The 12,665-nt window shown below is 37.5% G+C and overlaps 1 protein-coding gene across 1 annotated transcript in view; it reads right to left on the reverse strand.

The window, feature by feature from the left end:
- The window catches only part of LOC134803725 (scavenger receptor class B member 1-like), a 56,206-nt gene extending 44,585 nt beyond the window's left edge, over positions 1 to 11,621 (reverse strand). The window contains exon 1 of the mRNA XM_063776538.1: positions 11,359 to 11,621. Within this exon, the coding sequence (XP_063632608.1) occupies positions 11,359 to 11,608 (250 nt within the window). The 5' untranslated portion in view covers positions 11,609 to 11,621. The remainder of the gene's footprint in view (positions 1 to 11,358) is intronic.
- Positions 11,622 to 12,665: the final 1,044 nt, after the last annotated feature.

Raw genomic sequence — 12,665 nt, forward strand, 5'->3', positions numbered from 1 at the left:
GTGGGTGCATTCGTCGTACATGGCCTGACTTTAGCCTGGCGGTTTAAACCCACCGGTAGTGGGTTGGTGGTGGCGGTTGGCTTTTTAATACATTATTATTTTATTTTAATAGTTTATTTTATACATATTTAGTTTATCGAACGAGCGAGCGAAGCGAAGTGAAGTTCTTACATTCGACTTTGGACACACGGCTGGCTAGGGGCACGTCCCGGCATTTCGATGTTTTTAAGCTGAACTATCAGAGGATAGTTTGATACTCAATAACTTAAGTAAAAATGTTCTAATTTAAATGAAATTGGGTGAACGTATAGTTGAGGGCATTATATTTTAATCATTAAATTTTGAGCTGGCTCGAACAAGAGGTTATTGAGCTAGAAGAGCTGAAAATGCTAAAAAGCTATTTGCGAGGGGTCTTGCTATTCTGGTCATTTTAATTGCAAGAAAGTATGGTCGAGTTTGGTATCAAATGAAAGTGCTCGGTTTACACATTTATTATTTTAGATTGAATTGTAGGAACAATAAATTGCTTCATAAGTCAGAAACGCGCATGTGACATCCTTATTATATGAATATCCATAGACTACGAAAACCGCTTAGCGTTACTTGTTAGTCTCCATAGGCTACGGTGGCTAAAATCGAGAAAAAAACTGTTTAAAAAAATTGAATTTAGCAAGGAAAAAGTACCAGGGCCTCATGAGTTACGAGAAGGTGTCGTTGACTAACCTGCCGTAGGGCGCGGGGCGCTGCGGGCGGCCGGGGCGCGTACCAGTATGAAGGTATCGCGGCTGCTCGCGTATGTTAGCTGTATACTTTTGGTTTGGTTTATTTGTATGATTCTACTAGTATTTATATGTAAGTTTAGTTTTGAAATAGTTTTATGTTTAGAATGTGTTATTTAATAAAAGTTATCTTTAAATGAAATGAAAGTGACATAACTATTCTGACAAGTCCGGTGAAAGGTATTAAAGGCCAGACCACGACCGGCTTGCGTGTGCGTGACGTGCACGTGCACGTGCGCTAAAATATTTGAGCCGCACACGCACACGTCACGCAAGGGATGTGCCGTCTCTCATAAGGATCTGTATACTACAACGCGAACGTGCACGTCTACGCACACGCATCCGGTGTGCACAGGCATTAAACCTTCAGGAAAAGAACGTACCCTATCTTAAACGCACGCTCTTACACTCCTCTGGTATTACAGGGTGTACATGGGCAACGGTATTTGCTTACCATCAGGCAATTCGTCTGCTCGTTTACCTCCAATAATAATTTATCATAAGAAAGACTAATTAGGTACTTTATGCACACAAGTTGTTTCGTAGGTGCTCATGTTGACATCAGTGACAATTTTTATATTAAAATGCCTCTATTATACACCACGGTGACAGGTGCGAAAATTATAAAACATCACTATTGCTGACGTCACAGGCATCCATGGGCTACGGTTATCGCTTACCAAGGTACATACAAGTTAGTTGAACATGATTACAATGGAATAAATGATATGATATGGTATGAAGTTGTTTCGTAGGTACTAATTGAATCTGATCCATTTAAAAAGGTAAAAAAAAAAGAATTTGTCCAAGAACTTGGCTAGCAACTCTACAGCGGCGATCTATAATTACCCACAGACATGAGGAAGTCCAGCCATACACTAATTGCAATAGTGTAACACATAATTAACTGATCATCTATAGACCTTATTCCATTGAAATTAGGTTTAAAGTTGTCAATTAAGCCTTTTTAAGCAGAAGGAAAATATTTCCCACAATTAATTTGAACTTTATTACAAAGAGATAAGGTTCAATTGAAAGTGGTAATATGGATGGTATCTTATTAGCATCGATGTCTGTGAAGATTTAATTGTACGGATGTCTTATAATTATCTATACCCTCCTAAGCCCTGAGTTCCTTTAAAAATAACAAATTAAAATCGAATTTTGAACTATAAGAATGGAATAAAAGAAGGTTCAAAATTAAAAACTGCAAAAATGACTCTGGGTCTTAGGAGGGTACTACCTAAGATGTCTCAGGCGGTAAGCAACACCGAGTTATAGGTACTTGTTATGCTCTGTCTTTATACCCCAATAGAAGCCGTCGTTTTATAGAAATATAAAAATAGAATTAGAATTATTTTTCATCAAGTGAAACAAACCATCACGTCACGTCACGTCATCACCAAACTTGAATGGAGCTGGGCAGGACATGTTGCCACGCAGAGTGATGGCAGCTGGGCCACAATGTTAACGGAATGGTGGCCGTTTGCAGACGAAAGGAGTGCCTGGCGTCCGTTGGCTCGTTGGGTGGACGACATTCGGAAGATTGCCGGTTACTTCTGGATGAGATTGGCTCAGGACCGGGATTAGTGGTGTACTCGAAGAGAGGCCAAGCAGTAGGCGATAAAAGGCTGATATGATGAGAAGAATTACGGAAGGTAACAGTGGTAACAGACAAATAGAAGAGATACATATTCGCCTCGCTCGTTCGCGGGCGACGGCTGCTCTCTCTCCCTCCGCGCCTCCGATTTCTCAATTGCTTTCTAGTGGTAGGACAGACAAGACCACGTGGATCCTGGGGTGCTCTGATTTGGTTTTAGATGACCTTTAGATTTTGGTAGCCTTAAGGATGGTGGTGTGGTATAAAATTTTATTAATTGATAAAACAGCAAATCATGATGGTCACCCGTCACCCTAGACAACCATCACGTTTACGTTGACACTATTGACTACTGTTGAGCGCACTAGAGTTAGACGGTCTAACTTAGACCAAGAAAAGTCTGCAACGATTTTGAAAGCCCACGCAGTGCAAAGTGTTATTTATACGTCAAAATTTCATAGAAGTTTCACGTAACAATTTTCTGGCAATTTGCATAACATTTCACGTCTGCAAAATGATGACGCCGTTTGTAAAAGGCCGAATCATACAATTTGACTGCGACATATCAATCGTTTTAAGTTTTAAGTCACGTTTTCATAGTCAGTCTCCTAATTAACGACAAGTTCCTATGTTGAAGCGTACTATGACTTGCGATATGCAAACGTGAACTGGTAAATTAGACCTTATTTTAATGATTATAAGGTTTTTAATTAAGTGGGTTAGAGCGGTCAATAATTAACCAGACTGATGTGGTGATTAACCGTTTAGATCTTAGTGCAGGCTCCCTAGAAATGTGTCTTATAGCCTCTCCAAACGACACCGATAATCGCATGTGATTTGCAATACATTGTATGGGATATTACCGGGTTGATGATGAAAACTGATACTTGTATTCATATTTTAACTTTATTCGTTTGCTAAAAACATAATAACAACCAATTTACAATAAATATTCCAGAAGTCTTCACTATAACTTGTCCGTACTCGAACTGGCCACTTGTCACTCCATACCCGCCTTTTTATAACAATTCAAATTGGCGGGGACCAGTGACAAGTATGAGTCAATTGATACTCTTTTATAAGCTAATCATAAATAAAAGTGAGAATGATCAAAATATAAGGTATTAATAAATAATGATCCTTACAATTGCGGCATTTGATTGAATGATTGTATTCGTTGCTTCTATTTAGCCAGCAATTATCTAAATTCGCATGAAATTTGTTGCAACGTCTGTAGAAGCCTTTATTAAAAGGGTGTTAAGCGAGGCGTAGACTATACTCTGTATCTTTAGGTATATAAAGAAAAGTAAACAAAATCTACCCTCAAATGGCTCCTTAAGCTAGTTGAGGGTAGATGAAAACATTACATGATCAAATAATGTAGGTTAAACTCAGGTTCAGTGACAGATCCAGGCGGTTTTGTATTTGGTTGGTTAACTAATAAATGTTATAACCATGTTATAACTACCCGAATATGTACAAATTGTTTGTTTTCTTTTATTTAAATACCTAAAGATACAGAGTATAGAAAATCATCGTATGAATTCGCGATAGACACGTCTATAAATGTAAGTTAATATGTGTTCAAAACGCGAATGTTTTAAGTAGGTAGGTATAAATATTAATTATCATCGTACAAGTTCTTCAGTAAAGAATCTTAACAAGCGCCTGAGATAAGGGTAGACCTATAAAAAAGCTTGTTTAATAAATAATCTGTAATCACAAAAATATAGTAACAATAAATCCGTGTTAAGGTAAGTAAATACGCACTTTTAAGTGACCCCAATTTAATCAGACACTTAATTAAGTCAGATTCGTGATAGTAAATATGTATTGTTTTGACTATTGTACCTAGGTAACTATGAACATCAGTTAAAAATAAAATTTAAATTGGGTACTTTCCTCTAGAAATTATTTCACGCCGTGCACGAAATAAAACACCAGATAATTATTAGAAAAACATAGATTGCAGTTATTTTTAACCACTAATTCTATTTATTACATCGGATTGAAATATAAAAAGTAGGTGAGTTGACCGTGACGTTACTATACACGTTTTCATATAAATTCCATATTAGCAAATGTTTTACAGTTAAAAGAAGCTGATTTGACTAGTAGGAAAGTAGCTAAGTGGTAGGTATACTTGGTCAAGCAAATCTTGTCAGTAGAAAAAGGCGCGAAATTCAAATTTTCTATGGGACGATAATCCTTCGCGCCTACATTTTTTAAATTTGCCGCCTTTTTATACTGACAAGATTTGCTTGACCAAGGGTAGGTAGGTAGGTAGTAGGTAGGGGAGAGGTAGGGTAACGGCACTTGGCCCCTATTTCACTGCCAATTGTCGTCTGACATTGACAATTCTGAAATTGAAAATTGCTAGTCCCACAAGTAAACATCATCGTTGTTTACTGGCCGTCGTTAAGGCCCAGTAGGTTCGTGTACTTCTCTCACTCTCACTGAGCGTTAGCGTGAGCGAGATGGATGTGCGGCTGTGCGTCTTCGGGACCGCGGATATCATGTTTTTTAATTTAATTTTTTATGTGTGTTTTAATATTTTAAAAAGTAATCGCTGAGTTTCCTCAAGTCAAGCATGATATTGCTTATTTTTTAGAAATAATTCTTAATATCTGGGTGACTGGGTGAAAACATACAAAAACACAAAAATGCGCGTTTTCCCAGAGATAACACCTAGCTAGATCGATTTACCGCCCCCGAAATCCCCCATATAGCAAATTTCATCGAAATCGTTAGAGCCGTTTCCGAGATCGCCGAAATAAATATATAAATATAGTATATATAAATAAATAGACAAGAATTGCTCGTTTAAAGGTATTAGATATTTTCAGTTATTGTCCAAAAAATATTATATTTTTTTAAAGTGCATTTTAGACCTAAGATCGTAATTTTCTCTATCGAGCGAAAGTTAAAAACTTAGGATTCCAATTGCTGAAGCGCCTAGAGAAAGGCCTCAAGATTGTTAATTACATTTTTGGTAACCGTATTGTGATCTAAAAAAGCGCTACGAGATTTCAAAAACTCCGTTCTTTAACCCTACTGCACCTTAAGTAGGTATGCATGTTATATCCATTCTTAATCATGCTAGACATATTTAGTTCATTTCATGGTAGCATGTAGGCGTCACAAACCCGGTTTCACCGAAATCGAAAAAACCGGAGAAACCGGGTTTACAGCCAATTGCAAAAACCGGGTCTTAACTTCGAATTTACAGTTTTCTAAACATAGTTTAATTATTTTGATGAGCAACAAGCACTTCAGAGTTTACTATTATATTTAGAACAATACAATTTATACAATACATTATAAGTACGCACTAATTGTATACATAAACAGCTTACTATTTTCACTAAATATCCCTTAATATGCCTAGTTTAACGTTGTAATAGTAACGCTCATTGATCTCTAGTTAAAATGTTTATTGGAGTAATTATAATCAATGCATGTTATCAACTCCTTTGGGAACCCTATTGTAAATAAATAAGATCTATGACAAACTGAAGCTACAATGAATCGAAACAATGTCATTTTCATTTAGGTCTAAAATTGTACTCAAGGTCACTAGGGATAGCAAAAAATCTGGCACTTGTACTAACTGAGACGCAAATTCAAATTCTTTCTTGACAATTCATGACAACAAATATCTTTGTATGATATCGAGGTAACAGATGACAGGAAAACCTATTAGAAATGTGCAGTCAAGCGTGAGTCGGACTTAATGTACGGAACCCTTGGAACGCAAGTCCGACTCGCACGAGGCCGGTTTTTTAAATCTAAGTTTTGCAAATTTTTGCAGATATATAGTATCTTGTTCCCAGCACGTTTTGGGGTCATTGACGTTGGCGATTGAAGAAAAAAAGAAGTCCAATGACTCCGTTAACATAAGTTGACATACGTAGGCTTGATATGTATGTATGTATGTATGTATGTATGTCACTTTGTTGCACATAAACAGGTTTACATGAAACGGACAAAACAAAACAAAAATAAAAATGTTATGTACAAAGGCGAACTTATCCCTAAGAGGGATCTCTTCCAGCTAACCTTTGAGAAGATCCAGGGAGATTCAGGGTATAGTATATGATAGGGTGATTTTTTAAATGTGGCACTGAGAGCGGCGACCGATTTTTGAAATTTCGAGCTCTCGATTTTGTCACTCGAAAATCTATGGAAAAGGCGAATTGATATTTTTGAACTACGAGAAATAGAAATTGGGAATCTTATGGTATTGCATGACCACTCGTTTTCAATTCTAACTAGCGACCCGCCCCGGCTTCGCACGGGTCATGGTATAATAATATACTCCGCCTGGTACTCCATTCCCGTCTTTTCTAGGTCACCTAACTGACACGGGCCTACGTCATCATGCGACAGCGCTATATGATAATATGCGATAGCGCTATATATAGCGGCCATGTTGTTGTGACGTAGGCCCGTGTCACTCTGGGAATGGAAGACCATGTTTTATTAGACTATGGCACGGGTTACACAAAACCCTAACAAATTACGCACTCAAACCTTCCTCAAGAATCACTCTATTGATTGGTGAAAACCGCATGAAAATCCGTTCATTAGTTTTTAAGTTAATCGCGAACATACATACACACAAACAGACAGACGCGGCGGGGGACTTTGTCTTATAAGGTTTAGTGATAGTAGAATTTAAATGTCAGTAGTGGAGAATGTGGAGATATTATTGATGTGAGCCACACGAAATCGAACGCTTGAAATTCAGCCCCCAGATCCTATGTTTCTGCGCCAAAATATGAGCGTTTCTTTTATTTTTTGCCATTTTTATATATTGTGAACTTTTTTGCCACTTTTGTGTTATTTCTAGTCGGGATCGCGAGCCCTTTTCATAGTTAAGTACAGGAGAAAAAAAGTGTCCTAAAATTTCTATACATTTTTCAAACTTTCCTTCTTGTTACCGCCATACAAAGTATATGGGGAAATGGTAACACAATAGGAAAAAACTCTGGGACATTTTTTTATCCCATTAGGATCGAAAGAGCTCGTGAATCTGAGTAGAAATAACACAAAAGTGGCAAAAAAGTTCATAAAATATAAAAATGGCAGAAAATAAAAGAAACGCTTATATATAGACCTTTCTTACCTTGGCGGAAATGTTTTTAATAGTGTATTTCTATGGAACTTGCTAAATATGTTTTAAACAAACCGCCATATTGAAATTGTCTCCAGTGCCGGATTAAGATATTTTGATGCCCTAAGCATTTCTAGACCATGGTGCCCCCTCTGCCTAGGGTCATCAAGATTACATTTTTACTGGTAAATTGAGTGAAGTTCATTGCCGCATTACAGCTGAGAATGGAAATCAGTCACATCATTTTATCACGAAAATTGACAGTGCCGCAGCAGTAATGTTGCAACAGAGTACCTAATGCTGCTACAGTCGCCACCCGAATGTCACGTTTAGCATACTTTAGAAAGTTATTGATAAAGCGAGCGAAGCGAGCGCGAAAATTTTTCGATATAAAAAACGCAATTTTACTTTTAGTCCCAAACAGGCGCGAATCCAGGATTTCATACAGAGAAGGGATGGAACAGTTTTCTATCAGCCTAGCTTCGCATAGGGCTCGATATTTAAGGGTCACAGCGAGGTTGTTTTCATGCATAAAAGATGCAAGAAAGCAGAGCTTGGCATTGACCAAGTGAATTGAATTGGCGAAGTGTGAGCAAGGCAGTAGGCCCGAAAGCCCGTAGCTGCGAAAGAGGAAAGCTTGGATTTGGATCCACGCCCAAGTGTAATTAAGGCAGAAGATCAACTTTGCCGTAAGGTAGAAGGCCTCGCATAAGAACTAACGCCGAACCGCAAAAGAGTGGGTTGAAATCGAATCTATGCATGTAATCACGACTCTTCTACTGCGACCGATTGTTTCCCAAAGAATTACGCGCCATTATTTTTGCAACATAGCTTTTGGACAGCTAAAAAAATCGTGTGGTAAAAACGATGTGTCTGTCCCTAATTTTAAAATTTGTTCACCTTTTTCAACCTGGCATTTTGGTGCCCCCCCCCCCCCCTGAACGTGGTGCCCTAAGCACGTGCTTGTTTTGCTTATTGGTTAATCCGGCATTGATTGTCTCTGAATGATGAATTTACTAGTGACTTTTGTTTACATAGTTAGCAAGTTCCATAGGTACTTTATCTACCTACCTACAATTGGCCACAAAACCGTCAATTTTGTTATTTATTTTATTCAATATTGAATTGCGTTTGACCTTTATATGCAACTATTTGCATATATTTATTAAGTAGGTATATTAAAACGGGTCACGTATTTTAAGTCGAAAATCGCTCGATATGTTTCACTCCGTACCGAGCAGCATCACCGGGAGCTCGCGTTGGCGGACCGGCGCAGACTCCGTCTCAGTCATCAGCGCCAGTCTGCGCCGTAATATGTTAGTGTTTTGTTATTATATTTATATATTTACAGCATATAAAGCTAAATTGAAGAAAAGACACTACAAACTAATGACATCTTCATAACATGTAGAATATACAGTGTGTAAATCCAATACGGGCAATAAATTAAACCAGATAGGTATAGAATATATCCGTGTAATAAGTAATTTTTAACAAGTTTTTTTTAAAGTTACACTTAATTATGACCCCTTAGTTAAATTCTGAAAATTCTCCGCGCAGCAATGTACTGCAAACATTACGAGACATACAGATGTAGTGCATAATTGTTTTCCTTCGTATTTTCTCGCAAACGTTCGTATTTGTTATGCTACTTCAGTCAACCACAGTACTTTTTGTACCGAGACTGACTGAAATTGCAAGACACGTTCGTACGTTTCCGTCAAAATACGATGGAAAATAATTATGCACTAAGTAGATCTGTAACATGACATACATGACACTTACTTATCTCGTAACTTGTGTGTTGCTTTACATTGCGGGCCGAATTATTTTGTATGGTTAATATTTTCGTTTAAGCAAAATTGATCTAAATATACTTATTAGGTCCTATGCTATAGTTCGTTTGTTTAATAGCATTAGAAAAAGACTACGCGACCTTGACGTGACTATTAATTGAAAAACGCTTTTAAAAATCAGTAACTATTACTTATGAAAGCAAAAGAATGTAAATAATCGATTAATCGTATATGATTCATAATTGTTACATATTTGCCGTGACTTATTTTCCTAAAGTGTTTTTCAATAAAAAGACACGTCAAGATTGTTTACCTTATTTCTAATGCTAAAAAAACGAACTAAGGTAATCGTACTAGTGCTCGACATGCTAATGCCCAATAGATGACACCCTGCTGTCACCTCTATTGACAATGACTTGAGTTTCAAAATGACATGTACTGGGACCGCGTCGAGCACGAGTATATACGTTTACCCATGGTATAATAATATACTCCGCCTGGTACTCCATTCCGAGATTCGCGTATGACCTAACTGACACGCGCCTACGTCATCATGCTGTTTACAGGTTCTCAAACTTTGAAATGTGGGAGAATTTTAACCAACGGTGAAAATTATTTTAACGGCATTAATTTTAAGTTATTCATGTAGAAACATAGTAAAATAAAACAAATCTAATGTATTAAATTAAACTTTATTTATCTATACAAGACAAACGTTTTAAAAACTAATTCACAGTTACACATTAATTACCAAGCTTACGACGTGAAAAGTTTGGAAAACACTGCGACTGCTGACACTGAGCGAGAAGGAAATAACAATTAACACGCGTTCGACAAGGATGACGGTCAGGGCATGAAGTTATCTAGATCCGAATTGTCAAATGTGCACAGCGCTATCCTGTGTTGCCAGTAGTATAAACAGAATTACCCGAAAGTCTGAAATTTCTTTCGTGAATCGGAAGATATTGCTAACGAGTAATTAAAAATGACGTGTTATTGTAAAATTTAAGCTAAAATTCATATAAATGAAAATTATAAAATTATAAAGAAATATTTTAACTTATTAACCATAGGTATAATGTACCCATGTAACATGTTATGTTGAAATAAAGTGGCAATGTTATTGTGACGTAGGCCCGTGTCACTCTGGGAATGGAAGACCATGTTTTATTAGACCATGCGTTTACCTTATTACTTATGAAAGCAAAAGAATGTAAATAATCGTATAAGATTCATAACATAATTGTTACATATTTGCCGTGACTTATTTTCCTAAAGTGTTTTCCAATAAAAAAACACGTCAAGATTGTTTACCTTTTTTCTAATTTTTAATGCTACAAAAACGAACTAGAACCACCGTTTAAATATTCGCCCGTATTGGATTTACACACTGTATATGTACGTTTGTACGTACGTAATAAGACCGCGGACTAAATATCTCTGCAATCAGTTGACTTTTGACACTCGCCGCTTCGATTACTAAGTACCGCGCCATTTAATATATCAGTACGGATATGATGGTCGTTCTTGTCTACGTGACAGCGTGATAAAACGGTGCCCGTCACCCCGCGATGTTAAAAAGAGACAGTTATTTTACCACGTGGATAAAACCATCCATAATAGCCTTCTACACGTAGGTATTCTTCTGTTAAAATATCAATAATATCGGCCCCTGTCACATCCTTACACTCTACAGTAACCAAAGTAACTAATTACGAAGGAGGATGCTTGTTTGCCACCGTCATAGTATTAAAAAAAACGGACAAGTGCGAGTCGGACTCGCACACGACGGGTTCCGTACCATAACGCAAAAAACGGCAAAAAAATCACGTGTGTCGTGTGTTGTATGGGAGCACCACTTAAATAATTATTTTATTTTGTTTTTAGTATTTGTTGTTATTGCGGCAACAGAAATAAATCATTTGTGAAAATTTCAACTGTCTAGCTATCACGGTTCGTGAGATACAGCCTGATGACAGACAGACAGACGGACAGTGGAGTCTTAAATAGTAATAGGGTCCCGTTTTAACCCTTTGGGCACGGAACCCTAAAAAGCACTGTACTTACAACAATAGTAATTCTTCTCGCTCCGTCTTCCCCAGCACAACGCTGACCACTGCTTCGTGACTCCAGCGCAAGTGAAATGTGCTCCTCCGCACCCGGCGCACCCCTTCAACCCTGACAGGACTGTATCTTCCCGTATCAGGATCCTGGGAACCTTCTCTTCCAACATTGGAGTTGATGACGACATTTTCCCAAGTGCCTGATGATCCGGGCATTCTGACTGTTCGAGAATTGGGACAGATTTTTCACCCATTTTTAACACAAAACTTTTAATTGAAAATGAACTGAAATGACATGTGATGAAAGGCGCGCGCGACCGTTCGCGCCCGGTGGTAGGATGAGACTGAACTGGACGAACTACGAGTTGACTGATATGTGAGATGTGATAATGTTGTCCATATTGCTAATAGACGGAGAGCTACGGAAATAGGTTTGCAATTTATAGAGCAACGAAATCCCTCTAGTTAGTGTGCCATACTATCATTATTAATTAATTCGGGCGCATGGCAGCTGTTCAGCGGTGGGTGAGAGGTGTCAAATAAATTGAAGGTGTACAATTTATAGAGCTCTGAGTTTGGTGTGATATAATAGCTAATTATGTATTTAATTCGAATATGTATAACATTGCCAGGCGTTTTATTTAGGGGAAAAGTAGTGTCAGGTGACTTATAAGATGCGCGAAAAAGTGCCAAGTCATTTCATTTACTGGGGTCAAATTGTATCGTGTTTCGTTACCCAAAGGGTGAAAACGAGACCTTATTACTATAAGGTCCCGTTTTCGTTCTCCTCTATATATTGCACACCTTCAATTTTTTTACAACCCCTTTGTTGCCCAACCACTCTCACACCCACCGCTGAACAGCTGCCAGGCGCCCGGATTGCGAATTTACAAAAGCTATACTATTTCAGTCACGACTCAGATTTTAATAGGTGAGCTTTTGTTTATGCATATTACTTGACAATATCTATACCGTTTCGGTAAAAAGTAGTCACTGAAATGGATTAGCTTTTTGCATACATATTTTCAAATATTATTCACGCCAAAACCTAGCCGAGTTTAGTAAGTTCAGGCACGTTTGAATGTGATATCAAAATTTTAATAATACTTATTTACTCAAATGGTTTAGATTTTGTCGCGATATATTTAAACATTAATGCTCTCACAATACCTAGTCGAGCGGAATCTCGCCGTCATTATTCAATATTATTCATCGAGTATTATTTGTACGACACTAAAGTTCACTGAATATTGATTTCAACAATTATTTTTTTACTAAATTACTTTTCACCTAGTATTCATGTAAATTGCC

Source organism: Cydia splendana, chromosome 27 (genome assembly GCF_910591565.1).
Source record: "Cydia splendana chromosome 27, ilCydSple1.2, whole genome shotgun sequence".
Lineage (NCBI taxonomy): Eukaryota > Metazoa > Arthropoda > Insecta > Lepidoptera > Tortricidae > Cydia > Cydia splendana.